Below are 14934 nucleotides of genomic sequence, written 5' to 3' on the forward strand. Positions count from 1 at the left end.
CCCCTCAAGAGTCTTCTCTAATATGAGCCCCTTGCCCTATTTCCCATTGCTGTTTCGCCCCAGCCCCAATTCAGAAGCAGGCAGGAAGAAGACATAACACCCAACAAACTACGAAAATTCCACAAGCAGCTCACTTCTGCTGCAGGTCCCCGATCTCTCTTCAGTAGCCCAAGGGCACGGGGAGGGCACATCTGCCCCTGTCTGAGTTGTGAGGGAGAGCCTGGCAGCAGGCCTCCAGGACAAGGACAGACAGATCCCACCCAGCCCAATGCCTGGCAGACAGCCCCTGGCACATGGCTGCCCATCCGTGAAGGAAATGCAGTTCGGAGAGCCATGGGGCTATTCACTGGGAAAATGGTGGTGAGTGAAAGGAGACCAGCTTCTCTGTCTGGACCCCTGAGCCCCTGGCCCCAGAAGGAAGTCCTCTCCCCCACCCACCAGCACGTGATACGTACACTTTGGCTTGCGAAGGGACACGGGGCGCACCTCGGTGGCGAGGGTCTTAGGCGAGAGCAGCTGTTCCTTCGAGCCCCAGTCCTCTTCCCACTGCTTCTGAAACTTCTCTTCCTCCTCCATAATCCTGAAATAAGACCCCACACTCGTGACTGGAGGCAGACCCTTCACGGGCCCACCTTCTGCTGATAGAGAAACCCCAGCCGGCCTGGGGAGAGGCCACATGGTTCCAGCTGTGGGCAAGCCAATAGAGTCCTTGGCACTTGCATCCTAAATCGAGTGTAATTATGGAAGTCTGTGTTCTGGTTACTCTACCAGGATGGGATTTACTAGGATTATGGAATGGCTACAACTGAAGGAGGATCCACCAGGGGACAAGTGGACCAGGCAGACGGGCCCGAAGGTTGCCTCTGGCTGTCTATACTCCTCAGAGCCCGCTCGTGTCCACACACAGACGCATGGAGCTGAGACACTCACTGTTCCATCTCCTTCCGGTATCTCTCATTTTCCTCTGCTGCCTTCTGCGCAATTTCCTTTTTCCTTCTGAAACAAAAATGCAGATTGGCAAGCTGGAGTCTGTGCAAGAGAAGTTAACTCTTCCTTGTAGCTAACTCCTGATTTGAGAAAAGTTTTGAGTATTTCTTTCAAGCTCCGTCCCAAGGATGCGTGGACCACTTTGGACTCTGAGAAAGCAGATCCCACGACACCTGGGTCCTGTGCTCTGGTGCAGTTTTGTCCGGTGCCACTAGGCAGAGATTCTGTGCTGCCAGAGCTGGTGGGCAGGGGCTTGTGGGCCACACCCAAGACACCCACCGCCAAATACTTACAGTGACTGATGATAGGGCCTGGCCTGAGTGAGGTCCTCCTGTAAGAGGGCTCCAGGCCCCAGGGGCAAAGCTGGGGCCACCACCCAAGGTCAGGGCTGTGGGCAGAGGTACTAGCACAAGGGATTCTCCAGGCTAATTCTGAGATGGGAAAATCCTGTCTACTTTCCTTTTCCAAATTCTTATGGGGCTCTTAGAATGTACCTGGATTTAAATTTTGATGATAGTTTTTGATTTATGAATTACTCACCAATTATTCTCTCAATTTATTATCTCAACCACTTGACGTAGGGGCATAGGGCTTATCACCATAGATGAGGTCAGACTACCTGGTGTGAAGGCCAGCTTGGCCACGTGTCACTCTGCCCACAAGTGGCTTACCCTCTTTGGGTCTCAGTCTCCTCATCTGTGAAATGGGTTTAATACCATCTGTCTCACAGGGCTATTGTGAGAATGAAAGTAGGTAACATACACAAGGCCATAATGCAATGCCAGCCACATGATTGGTACTCAACAGATGTTAGCTACTGCTAGTAGTAGCCCCATATGCATGCATATTCCTGGGTCTTGGAAATTGGGGGTTCTCTTTGGCAAGGAGGGAGGAGCCAGGTGGTCTGAAGGCCCAGGATGCTTATGCAGACCACCATTGGACCCATCTTGTCTGAGGACAGTCCTCAGGGGGACAGGATGAGGTCGGCTCAGGATGCAGTGAGCGGGAAGCAAGGCGGGTGGGGTTGTACGGCAGTCTGGGAGGGTAGGACAGAGGCGCCCTAGCTGGCCACACTCACTGCCTCTCCATCTCCTGCTGCTCCTGGAGGATCTTGTTGGACTCCATCGCCAGCCGCTTCTGCATGAGAAGCTCCTGCCTCTGTAGCTCGAGCTGCCTCACCTCTTCCAGCCGCTCCCGCTCTGTCATGAACAGCTCCCGGCCCTCGTGGGGAGAAAAGAGACACCTTGTTCAGTCCCCAGGGGAACCTGGGCTTCCACTGCCACTGCCTTGGGGGCCAAGATGAGGGTTCTCTTCTCATCACCGTGACCCCAGTGTCAGGCACTGTGGTCCCTGCTGTGTCTGACCCGAATGTCCCCTGGCTGGGCAGAGATCCCCTTGCTCTGTTTTGTCAGAGCTTCAGGGAAGGTGACCCCTCGGCTCTTCTCGGGAGTGTGTGGCAGAGATCAGGGCTCTGAGTGGCTGGGCCTGGAGGTCAGGGGCCATGGAGCCCCCAGAAGCTCATTCTGGACTTACAGCTCCAGCTACGATGGATAGGGTCAGGCTGCGGCTACTCTTCAGCACGTTCACGGCCTGTGGGGACGGGCAGACAGTCAGCTGAGGCCTGACAGATCAGAGAAACTGAGGCTTCTAGAGAGCACGGAAGGTGTCAGTCACCATGGCAGGGGGAGGGGGTGAGAAGTGGAGGGCAGAGGTGGTAACGCCAGCAGGTGAACATCCCACGCCTCACCTCCTTGTGGTCCAGGGTGGAGAAGTCGATGCCGTTGACTTCGACAATCTGGTCCCCTGTCTGGAGGAGAGACGGAGAGGGATCAGTGCGTCTGCACTATCTGTACTCTGACTTATCTGCAGGAAAGGTTCCCCTGGGGAGCAAGGGCAGAGGTTGGGCCTTAGGTGGCCGCGCCTCGGCTCTCCTGGATGAGCAGCGCAGTTAGAAAGCTCCGAGGGGTTCTCCCAGGGCCCCCTACCTCATATCTCTTTTGTCAGCTGCCAAATATGGTATCAGTAGAGGTTCATTCTTTTGACTGAATTTATGACATTTGCTTTAAAAACTCAGTATGTAGACACAGGAGCCTTTGGGCTTCTCATGTAGCTGTGGCTGTGTTGAGTCATGATAATAATTGGCACCTGACATTCATCAATCCCTTACTATATGCCTGTTCTAAGCATGTGTATTAACTCATGTAATCCACATGATGTCTCTAGAAGGAAGGCTATTTCCCCATTTTATGGGAGAGAAATCTGACGCACAAAAAGAGGAAACCATTTGTCCAAAGTGGAGGTCAAAAGTTCCAGCTCTGGCATCAGATCGCCTTGGCTGAATCCCAACCCTACCATTCTAGGCACATGATCTCGGGAAAAAATCACATACTTTCCCTGGGTCTCAGTTTCCCCATCTGTAAAATGGATAATATATGGGGATAATGATAGTACCTAATTCTAAGAGTTCTTACCCATTTTAAAGGGCTTAGAACAACGTCTGATCCAATGAGCACTCAGCGAGTGCCACCTCTTTGGTCAGTATTACTACATCCCATGTGTAGGACCGAAGACTCTCAGAGCTGGAGAAGACTGTAGGAAGGGTCGAATGCCACCCCCGTGACACTTTCCCTGGGGGGCGGGTAGGAAGCATCAGCCAGTGATCGCCGAGAGAGGGCTACGTGGGAAGACACGTGCCTCCGTCACTGTGTGATCGCGGTCTGCCCCCGGCCAGGGCCACTCACCTCCAGGCCCACCTCGGCAGACAGGGAGCCAGGCTTCACGTTACTGATGAAGATGCCAGGTTTCTGGATGGGGCCGCTGGAAATGCTGCGGAAGTGATGGGAAATGCAGGTGAGCCTCTGCCTTCAGCGCTTGCTCATTCGCAGTGTCCGGCCCCCTCCGCCTGGCGTCCAGTGCTCCAGCCCCTCAGGATACAGCTCACCCATGAACTCAGCTCTCCGCGGCCCACCTGTGGCAACAGCCACGGAAAACTACCCTGCCCAACCCCTCGCATGGAATATCACATATGCTGTTTCTTTTCCTAGCACTTTCCTATTCATTCCTTAAGACTCCAGTGCTAGCTTCTCTACAAGGTTTTAAATGAAATGCCTTTTCTTTCCTAAGACGAAGTGGTTGCTCCCTTCTCAGTGCTCCTAAAACACCTACCGCAAGGGTGGCATTTGTACCATTGTTCTCCCCTCCCCGACCTGTGGCAGGAGTCACTGATCACAGTGCTCTCCCACCAAGCCCAGATACAGTCTTAGAGTTCTTTGCAAAACAGCAGTCCAGGCAGCCACTGCTAATCGATTAGAGATAGCACAGGATTGGAAACTTATCTGTCAGCCTGATGCAGAATGCAGCTCCATTGGCATCTTTGTCACTCTATATTGTAACCATTTATGTGGCTGGCTTCAATATTAGGCTGTGATCTCTTAGAAAGGAGGGACTTCTTTCTTACTTATACTTGGCAGAAAAGTGTTGAGTAAATGTGAATGAGTGGAAACAGTAAGAATAACTCAAAAAAGAATAGCTGGTATTTACTGACTGCTTATTACTTGACAGGCACTAAGCTCTGTCTTCTTATTCCTCCTCACAAGGTGGACTTTATTATTTCCAATTTATCGAGGGAGAAACTGAGGCTCAGAGTGGTTAGATAACTTGTCCAAGGTTCCCACGCTCACAAGTGACAGAGCAGGGACTGACCCCTTCATCTGTGACTGTAGCATCTGCATGCTCAATAAGACTATGTCTGCAACCTATGCCAGTTTGCAGGAAGCCCACAAGATGGTAAGTGACAAGGGAACAGTGACAGAGATGACCAGCAGGACAGGCTCCATTTACTGTGACTCGAGGACCCACCAAAGGAAAGTGGTTCTTCCTGGGGGCCTCAGTTTTTCATCTGTAAAATGGACCTATTAGAGCTGTCCCCGTGGCCCTACAGGGCCATTGTGAAACTCAAAGGGGAGACCCAGCACCAAGGGATGTCGTTACCCATGAAGAAAAGTTCCCTCTGAAGCAGCAGTGAGAAAGGGGAGAGGTGTTGGGGCCCTACTGGGGTCTGCTGGCCACGAGAGAGCCCCAGGGCCTGCCAGTCACGCACCTGCAGCCGAGGCCCCGGGAGCCCACCAGGCTGATGAAGACCTTCTTCTCCTTGTTTTCCCGACTCCCTGAAGAGCCCAGGATGCCCCGCCCACCCTGGAGGAAGGATAGAATAAGGGTCACTAGGTGTCACATGTGTGCAAATGGCTACTTGAGCTCATAAGCACTGCTGTCCCCATGGGAGCCTGTGGTTATTCTGTCCCTGGTGAGGGTGGGGGTCTCTGTACCTGCTGGGCTGGGCGGAGGCCCATCACCCACAGGGGCTTTCCAGGTGCCCTGGGGCCACGTGAGCCCCTCCTTGAAGACCACTCACTCAGACCCCATCACTGGGGGCTCTGGCCCCTACCTCAGATTCTGACACAAACTGATCCACATACTGCCACTTGAGGGGCTCGTCTGGGGAGCTGGCAGGAAGGGAAAAGAGAAGGGGGGGGTCATTAGAGAGAGATACTTGAAGCATCAGGCCCAAGTCCAGATCTGGGCCCTCTGGAGTCCCCAGCCACCGCTGGTCCAGGGGCAGTGCTGGCCTGTGGGAAGTCAGACCCCAGGGCTGATCCCCAGACCCTGCGTCCCCAGGGAGGGCCCTGCTCACCTCTTCACAGGGATCAGGCCGATGTCTGTGGGAGAGAGGATGGGGGTTAGGACGGCTCCTCTGCCCTCCCTGCCTCCCCCAGGAGCTGACTCCCTGCTGCCGACCCTCCCCAGCCCACCATCTGCACCACCCCATCTCTGCCCTCTGGCCTCACTCACGTCTCACTTTGATGGACACAGTCTTCTTGGTGCGGATGAGGTTGATGACCTCCTCATGGGTACACGAGGAGAGGGAATACCCGTTGATCCGGACGATCTCGTCCCCTACCTTGGCCACAGACGGGGGAACAAGCACCAGGCTGAAGGGACGTCAGGTGGCTGGGCAGGCTCTCTGCCAGATGCCCCGGGCCTGCTCTCCAGCAAAGAGGACAATGGCCCTGCCTCCCCTCAAAGAAACTTTGATACGTGCCCTAGTGCCTTGGCACAACCAACCCACCCTCAATAGCCTGAGGGTTCCCAGGATGGTGGCACATCCAAACAATCTTGTGCGGCCCCATATTACAGATGGGAAGACCAAGACAGTGGGGCAGGGGCACGGAGAGTGGGTAGCAGAGCTGGGAGTGGAACTGAAGGCTGTATCCTCACACCGGTGTCCCTTTTACCCCCTCGGAGCACCAACAGGTTCCAGAATCCATGCAGAGGGCGACCCTTCACCCAGAGTCCAGCAGCTCTTCCCTGGCCTTTGTCCCACCCCACCCCAAGGACAGGCTTCCCTGCAACAGCATGACAGAGTCGGGGTGTGAACGTCCATGACTCTCGACCCAAGCTCGCATCACTGACACACACACGATCCCTTCTTTTCCACTCAATGGAAACTTGATGGACATTTTAACCAGCTACAGCCCTGACCTCTGAATCGCCATTCTGGGCGTGAGCAAAGAACACTAAATGAACATTAAGGCTTTAGCATCAGATGTCCCAGCTTCAAACCCCTCTGCTCTTATTCTTATTAGCTGTGTGACCTTGGGCAAGTCTGTTCGACTTTCTGAACCTCAGTTTCCCCCATCTCTAAAATGGGGATATGCTGCAGTTGCTGTGAAAATTGAGGGTGCACACGTAAGGACAGCCACCTCCTGGAACCCCGAAAGTAATAAGCGAGTGGTTGTTATTGTTATTATTAGTCAAACCTGAGCTCAGATGCCCCTTCTCAGGACTTAGCCCTCATTAGATGGGGAGAGATGGGGGGGCCGGCCTGGGATGCGGCTCCACGGTGAGACTGCCCCCCACTGGACACTGCCTTGGGCTCTTCCGCCTACCTTGGCCCTGGGGATCTGGCCTGAAGCTCCTCACTTAGTAACTGCGGGGCTGGAGGGAACCTCAGACACCTATTGAAACTGAGGCTCATTTGGGTGGCGTCACTTGCTCAAGGTCACCCAGCCAGTCAACGGTGTTGCTGGGAGTTGACTGTCAGGTTTCCTCGACAGACAACAAGTGTTGTGTCTTGGGTGTTCAGGAGCAGAAAAGAAGGGCGCTTGGCCAAGCCTGGCTGCCGTCCCTGTGCCCTGCAGTCTCTGGGTCCTTCCCGCCTGCCAGAGCCCTTGAGTCCCGCAGGGAAGGCAGGGATTACTCCGCCCATTTTACAGCTGGGACAACCAGGGCAGGCAGAGTCATTCTCGTTCCCCAGACCCAACTGTACAGCGAGTTGTGCTGCACAGATCGCCCAGGGCAGGGCAAAGGATGTGGGTTCAAACAGGAAACACTTGAAAAAAATCTAAAATCTCTCCAGTAGGGGGCTAAAAGCGGAGAGATGGGGTTTGAGGCTGGGTCATGTCCGTGGGCCCAAACCCCCAACCTGACAGGCCCAGATCAGCAGGGCCTTCAGTCCGCCAGGCTGTGCCTGAACATGCCCCTCCCTTGCCTTCCAGAATCTTCCTCCAGCCGCACTCAGGCATGAGATCTCCCCAGAAACATGAACCCAGACAGGTGAATGGATGAAGGTGTTTTTTTACCCCCAGCTCCTCTGGGTGAAGTTCCCTGTCTTCTTCCTAAAGGGAATGGCTGGGGACCCCAGTCAGAATCGTTCCCACACAGCCCCTGGCTCAGGTTGCTGGATCGGCTTTCCTCTCTTTCTCTCTCGCTCCCGAGTGGAGCCCTGCAAAAGGCCCTTTGTGCAAGGGCCACAATGAAATGACGATCCGAGGGGCAGCGGCACAAAGGAGGGATGAGCCTGTCCGCCCGAGAAAGGGTCGATAATTCATAACCTGAGAAATCGGTGGGAAGATAAAACTCCATTTCATTAGAATGCCCCAGTCACGGGGGCAACATTGAGAAATTCTTTTCTAGAAGGAGCGCTCACTCCGGAAAACAGGGCTTCCCAGGAGAGGAGCTCATTATGTTTTTCTCCCTGGCTGCATTTCTGGGCTGGAAAATGTGCCGCGCGGGGGAGGAATAATGAAGCGGCTGAAATTTCAGCCGCCCCGGCGAGCCGTGAGACAGGGATTTAGAACAAAGCGATGTCTGTCAGCTCCCGGTTTCCACCTCCCACTCCACGGCGTCTCGTACCTTTTGCCTTCGGGCCCCTGAAGCCCCTGGCTTGGCAGCCCAGATTGGGATGTTGATAACGAACATGCTGGAAGCTCTGAGGGGGGTGGGAGGGCCTCTTTTATCTGGACATCGGAAAACACAGCTCTGGGCTCTGGCAGGAGTGAGACCTGGAGGTCTGCCCATCTCTGCTCAGACACTGAGATGTGGGGACCCCAGGGACAGGGCATCTGGGGTGCTGAAGAAAGATCCCTGTGCTTGGCAGTCAGGAGACCTGGGTTCAAATCCTGGCTCTGCCACTGGCTGGCTGTGACTGTGATCAAGACCCTGGGCCTCTGTTACAGCCAAGGAATAGAACGAGGACTGGTGGTGAGTGAGCGTGTCACCCCGCACATTCTAGGTGTTTATTCAAGCTTTCTCTCCGCTCACCTCACAAACACAGAGCACTTATGCGTCAGGTGCTGTTATAAATATTATACGATATGAATTCATTTACTGCTCATAACAACATGACGAGGTAGATGGTATCCTCACACCCCCACTTTACAGATGAGGAAACTGAGGCATGAGGTGAAATGTTTTCACCAAGGTCACACGGCCAATGAAGAGCAAGGCCGGGACAGTCTGGATACTATACCAGGATGTCCTTTTACCTTCCAGGACAAGGCTACGTGTCCAAAACTTTAGGAGTTAGGATGTAACTAGGAAGGAGGGGAGGAGGGGTGCGGGGCTGCGGCAGCAGGTGGGACCCATGTTCCCAACACACTCAAGAAAACGGGCAATCGCCGGCAGCCTGATTTCTACAGGCCTCAGGAAAATCTAGCAGGATGTGCCAGCCTCTCCCTCTCCCAAAGTCTCAAAGGTGAGGTGACCACCCCCAGCCCAGTGAGTGAGGGAGGGGAGGCAGGAAACCCCGGGACTCCGCTCGCTCACCTGCAGCCCAACGCTGTCTGCCTGGCCTCCTTTGATGAGGTGGGAGATGAAGAGCCCGCAGCCGAACTCGAGGCCGCCACGCACACTGAGGCCGAGGCCTTCAGGGTTTGTGCGGTCCAGACGCACCTCCTTCAGCTTCCTGCCGTAGGAGAAGTCCGTGGTGGCCCAGCTCCGACCCGACCACCCGTGCTGCCCATCCACTCATGAGCGACCCTGTCCAGCCCAGGGGGACCTCTCCCATCCCCTGCCTCCAAGCCCGGTGGCTCCCTCCGCACCTGGAGCGCCGGGGCGTCAGCTGGTCGTACTCCACCTGGTGCTTCAGCGGAATCAGAGGTCTGATGGCGTCAAACAGGGGCAGGCGGCTGGGCTCATTGATGACCAGCTTCAGGTCTCCCACGAGCACGGCCACGTCCATGGTCCTGCAGAGACAGGGGGACACCTGCAGCCTCACCCATGACCATGAGCTCTGAGACCCAAGGATTCCCAGAGAAAGCAGTGCTGGGCTGGCTCCCCCACCCACTGGGCCCAGGCTTTGGACCTGAGAAGCACTCTCCTGAAAGGCCCAGAGCCCCGAACTCCAGGCCAGGAGTCTCAGAAGAGCTTTGTTCTCTCATGCGGGTAGCATAAGGAAGCTGAAGAGGCAGGGATTATTAACCCATTTTGCCAATGACATTGAATCAGGATTCAAACTTGACTCTGCCTGGCCTGAAGCCCAGGATCTTTCCAGACGGGAAACGTCATGTGAGATGGGGGTGACCCCTATCATTCTCCGGTCTGACACTTCTGCTCTGTAGCTGAACTCCGTAAAGTCTACATTCGTGACATCTCCCACACACCTCCTCCTCCCACGATCTGGGCCCTGGTGTCTCCAGCCTGCATCTGCCCAGCGCCTGCCAACTTGTGCCCTCTCATCTAACCTTTTCCAAATGCCAGCTACTTCTCTTCTCAAAACCGTCCATGCTTCCCCACTGCCCAGAGGACACGATCCATTCTCCCAGCAGGCTCGGGGCCTCCATAACCTGTCTCCTTGCACCTGCTCCGGTTGGTGGCTCTCTCTGGTCACCTGGAGCCCCAAGCTCTACTCCCCCAGATTCCTGGTCATTTCCCAGTCACACCTGAGTTTTCACATCTTCAATTCATACCTGCTAATGTTGACCCTTCATCCCAAATGTCCTTCTCTACTCTCTCCACCTATCGATCTTCTTATCCTTCAAAGCCCAGCTCATGCCTTTTTGGTCCTTTCCCCCATGGTTAGAAATGAAACTCCTTTCTTCACATCCTTTTACTTCTATTTAGAGGTTATTTTACTGTAACTTACTTATATTAGAGTTTTTATGTTTGCAGTGTCTGTCCATCTCCCCTCCCTAGGCCATGAATTAGTTGAGGGAAGAAAGTAGATCTTCTTCATTACCAGAGTCTGCGAGGCACCCAGCAAGTGGCAGGAGCTTATAAATGCATGCTGGATGAATCAAAACGCAGGTGGGTGATAAGAGACACCTGACACTGGTTATGGGGCCAGCTGGCACTTCCTGTCCTACTCCAGCAGTCCCGGTCTATTGAGCCTATCTGACCACTTGACAGCCTGCCCCCATCGGATTGTGAGCAACCTGAGGGCAGCGACCATTCTGTCATGCTCACAGGTGTGCCCAGCCCCCAGCACAGAGCTGTGCACAGAGTGCGTAAATATTTGCTGAGACAAGTGAATGGCGTGCCCATTTGGTTCCCAGGAGCCTGTGCGTCTGCCCCGCGCCCAAGCTCTGCAGGACGGGAGGGGAAGTCCTCCTGTCTCAGAACAACCCATCCCAGGGCTGCCTGCAGACGGAGGGACCCAGGTGGCCCAGAAGCAGCAGACTCGGCGCACTTACTGGTGGTACATCCGCAGCACATCGTAGAGATAGTCCTTCTCTGCATCATTTTCTATCAGAAAGTCCACCTGAAAAACCCAAGAGCAGAATTACAGGCCCAGCACCCCCATAACACATTGCAGGGCAGGGGGAGACCCCCGCTGGGGCCCTCCTCAGCATCTCCTCTGGGCTGGGCCGTGAGGAGAGGAAGAAAGCCGCAGGCGGGCTGGGCCTCCGCCACCAACACATCACGCCCTTGAAGACCACCCATGAGGGGCCACAGGGGCACTCCGCACCTCCTGATGTGGCGGGCTGAGCCTCTCCTGGGGGGGTACCCACGCATAGGCACACATATGACGGAGAGGTACCCCACGATAGCAGTGCTGCTCCTCGGTCGGTGCCCAGGGGTCAACAACAGTGCCAGCGCCCTGGTCTTACCTGACGGTGGCTGTAGTGCCTGATAACTGCTCTCAGGAAGGATCTGGGCCACTCGCTCAGGTAGCACATCCCACCCGCCGCCGGAAGCGCCCCACTACTGTTCTTCTGTGTCACCATTGCCAGGGGCAGCTCCACCCTGTCCCTTCCGGGCCTAGGCTTGGTTAGCCCCGACTTCTGGCTGCTCCTTCCCCTCTCCAGGCCCCTGAATGTGCCCCCACCCCCTGCAGGGGGGGAGTCAAGTTACATTATTTCATCTTTGCTGACGTCAATGGCTGGGACTCCAAGGTCAGGGTCAGGAGCTGTTTCATTAGCACCTCAGTCTCAGGGGAGCTAGTGGACCAGAAGCCTTGAATTCCACTCCCTGAAACAGTTCGGTGCAAATCTCTATGCACTGGATCCTTGGGCTCCTCTTCAGCCCAAGACTGAGTGAGAGGGCAAGGTCAGAGACCTGAGAAATCACCGGGTTCCCAGCTCCTGCAGCCTCCAAGCCCAACCGCATGGCCCAGTGCCTCAGCTCCCCAAGAGAGAAGCTGCTGCTGGAAGCTGGAAGCTCCCACCAGACCGGTCCTCAGAGAAGGGCCTGAGCAGCTCTGCCTCTTTCTATGGGTATCTCAGGGGTTCTGGAGTAGTCTGTCTGTCCCAACATACTAGGCCCCGCCCTGCAGGCTTCTGCCCCAAACAGGGGGGTACGGAACCCAGATTTCTGGTCTCTGGCAGTGCCTTCTTCTCTCTGAAGTGAGACGAGCATTTCAGCGAAGGTGAGAATGACCTAGGAGGCTTGCCCTCCGCTGTGTCACAGCTGGGCCCCACCTGCTCAAGAGCACCCCTGCTTTCCCCTATGTCGCTGCCCGCCTCCTCCAGGCCAGGCGCTCCCAGTCAGCTGGAAGATGGGAACCGAAGCGTGTGCTCGAGTGGGTGGTACCAAATCTCAGGGCAGTAGCCCGGGCTCTTGCACGCACCACATAAGTGGACACCTCCCGAGGACACAGCCTGGGCTCTGCCTGGGCCCGCATGAGAGGGGTGGGACAGACCCCGTGAGACAGGCCTGGGCTGCCACGTTCCACTGTAGTGGATGAGTCTGAGCAGAGAAACATTCTGAACTCCCCTGGGGTCAGGGGCCAGAATTATCTTTATAAATTGCATCACATCACTGGCTTGTTTAATAGTTTCCCATTGTGCTTAAAATTCAAATCTGAAATCTTTACTTGGATTTGTTAGAGCCCAACTTCATCTCCTGCCACTCCTCCTGACTACCAGGGCCTCTAATCTGTGCCTCCTACAGGGCATACTTGCTTCAGCCTCAGGGCCTTGGCACATGCTGTTCTCTCTGCCTGGATTGCTTCCTCTCTCCCTGCACAGCTGGCTTCCTTTCCAGGAAGGTCTTCCTGCTCACTTTCCCAAATAGAATCCATTCCAGCCCCCAGAGATGTTCCGGTCCCTTCATTACAGCAGTCACAGTTTGTAATTCAAGGCTTGCTTTTTTGTGTGTGAATTGGTTTATTCCCTTTAACAGACAGAAACCCCATGAGGGCAAGGATGAGGTCCATCTGTTGTAAATGCCTTGTGCCTAACACATGGCAAGGGGTCAATAAATAAATATAGAATAGGTTTGTCCATCCTCCTGCCTCTTGGGGGAATGGGAGGAAGGGAAGCGTGGGAACAGAAGGGGAAGGGACATAATGTTTGCAGAGTGACCATGGGATGGCACCAGGAGCTTTTGGAGGCGGGCTTCCTCTCGTTTATCTCACCAGCCGTATGAGGCCAATATCCTCACATCATTTTGCAAATGAGGACACCGAAGACCAGAGAGGTTAAATCAACTCACCCAAGGCCCCCCACAGTTAATGAGACAGAGCTAAGGTTCGAACCATGGGCTCTGTGGCTCCGCTGTTCCTGATGGAGCACTTCCTGCTGTAGAAAAACTCCAGGGCCTCTTTAGGCCAAAATTTCAAGCCCTTTGCTCTCAAGAAGTTCTTCCTTATCTCAAATCCCCATCTATTTCCTCTGCACTGGCAAGAAAACCGTTTTGGTTTGGTTTCGTAATGAGCGGGAAACCTCTGAAAGACTGAGCCATGGATGCTCTGCTCTCCAAGGGGAGCGTGAAAACCCCATCTGCTCTGGCTGCAGTGAGGACACTGACCAAAGGGCTTCTAGCCCAACTCCAGCTGTGGGGCACATGAGAAAAAGGATAGGAGAGCGAATTCTGTTGGCTGAGGCCTTCCGGCCGATGCTCCCTCCCACCCCTCCTTGCAGAAATGCCCACCGCTGTCCTCGGTGGGCAGCGTTCATGCACTGGGTGGAAAGTGGGAGCAGGGGCCAAAAGCAATTTCCAACATTACAGTCTACGATTCTGTTTTTCTGCCTTCCCAGCCAAGCACCGATCACCTGGTCTTTGTGGAAAAGAGCCTGTTCCTGGGGGTCTTGGGGTCCCGGTCCTGCAGGCAGCGCTCCAGTGTTGACCACTGCATCCAGGGCACCCTCTCCTCCCCCCCGAAATCACATCTTACCAGTCTCCTGAGGCAGCTGCCAAGTTCAGCTCTTTAGCCTGACGTCCCCTCACTCTCACCAGTCAGGTCACTCAAATCCTGGCCTTGAGCTTTGCCCTCACCTGCTTCTCCAGGGTCATCTCCACCTTTCCTAAGTGGGACTCCAGCTGCAGCGGAAGAGACCCTCCCCCCAGCACCCTGCAGCCTCCTTGCCCTGACTCCTAATGCTCCATGTACCTCGATAATTTCAACGTGTTCATTCAGGAAGCCATCCACTCATCACGACAGCTGGGAAAACATATCTGGTTTGTGTGGAATGTCACACGCACACGCTCACACCTCAGACAACTGAGCGAGATGGACCCTTCTCTGGAGGCCTGACCATAACACAATGTCACCACCATAATGCAGATATTATGTTTAAGTTTTAAAACCTTATATGGTACGCCTCCACACACACACCTCCTGGAGTCTCAGTTCTAGCAAAGTTGCCAGAAGGATCCTCCATCGGCTTTGGAGCGCCTGCTCTGGGACGCTGTGTGGCTTCTCCCCATGACTTGCGCTCGGGTGCAGGTAAACCACCCGTGCTCAGGGCTGTGCACTCAGGTGCACAGTGCTCAGTGGTGTCTGCTGAGGGACACATGAACACCAGCTGCTCTAGTCTGGAGCCTCCCTTCCAACCTCCTGGCCTGTCCTGGGTGACTGGCCCCCCATTGCTCCTCAGCACGCACTTGCCACAGCCCCCTGGATCTTCCTCCTCTTAGCTAAGTTTCAGCTCGTGACAAAAAAGTAAGTCCCAGACTCACGCAAGAGGGACTGTCCTCTCTCCTCCCCTGTGAATGCTGCCTTTGTGTAAGGTGAATGAATACAAGCCCCAGAGTCTCTCCTGGCCTTGCACAGTCTGGAGCCTGCTCACCAGCCTCCCAGCCTGAGGCTCTGCTTGACCGGCTCCCTCATTCAGGACAGATTCTGTTTACTGACTGCCCGCCATGTCTGAGGAAGTTCATGTGTATTGTCTTTGACCTCCCAACAACCCTCTGAGGTGACTGGACAATATCATCCCCATTTCACAGATG

General features: G+C 54.8%; 1 protein-coding gene across 1 annotated transcript in view; it reads right to left on the reverse strand.

The window, feature by feature from the left end:
* USH1C (USH1 protein network component harmonin) overlaps positions 1-14934 on the reverse strand; it is a 44423-nt gene that overhangs the window by 23614 nt on the left and 5875 nt on the right. Inside the window, exons 2-14 of the mRNA XM_053673175.1 lie at positions 10956-11023; positions 9366-9509; positions 9091-9229; positions 5836-5944; positions 5678-5702; positions 5432-5489; positions 5087-5181; positions 3729-3813; positions 2735-2794; positions 2521-2577; positions 2066-2208; positions 931-996; positions 456-580 (exon numbers count right to left, since the gene is read on the reverse strand). Of these exons, the coding sequence (XP_053529150.1) occupies positions 456-580; positions 931-996; positions 2066-2208; positions 2521-2577; positions 2735-2794; positions 3729-3813; positions 5087-5181; positions 5432-5489; positions 5678-5702; positions 5836-5944; positions 9091-9229; positions 9366-9509; positions 10956-11023 (1174 nt within the window). The remainder of the gene's footprint in view (positions 1-455; positions 581-930; positions 997-2065; positions 2209-2520; positions 2578-2734; positions 2795-3728; positions 3814-5086; positions 5182-5431; positions 5490-5677; positions 5703-5835; positions 5945-9090; positions 9230-9365; positions 9510-10955; positions 11024-14934) is intronic.

This window comes from Artibeus jamaicensis, unplaced genomic scaffold (assembly GCF_021234435.1).
Source record: "Artibeus jamaicensis isolate MK-2021 breed Jamaican fruit bat unplaced genomic scaffold, CSHL_Jam_final contig_797, whole genome shotgun sequence".
In the NCBI taxonomy this organism is placed as follows: domain Eukaryota; kingdom Metazoa; phylum Chordata; class Mammalia; order Chiroptera; family Phyllostomidae; genus Artibeus; species Artibeus jamaicensis.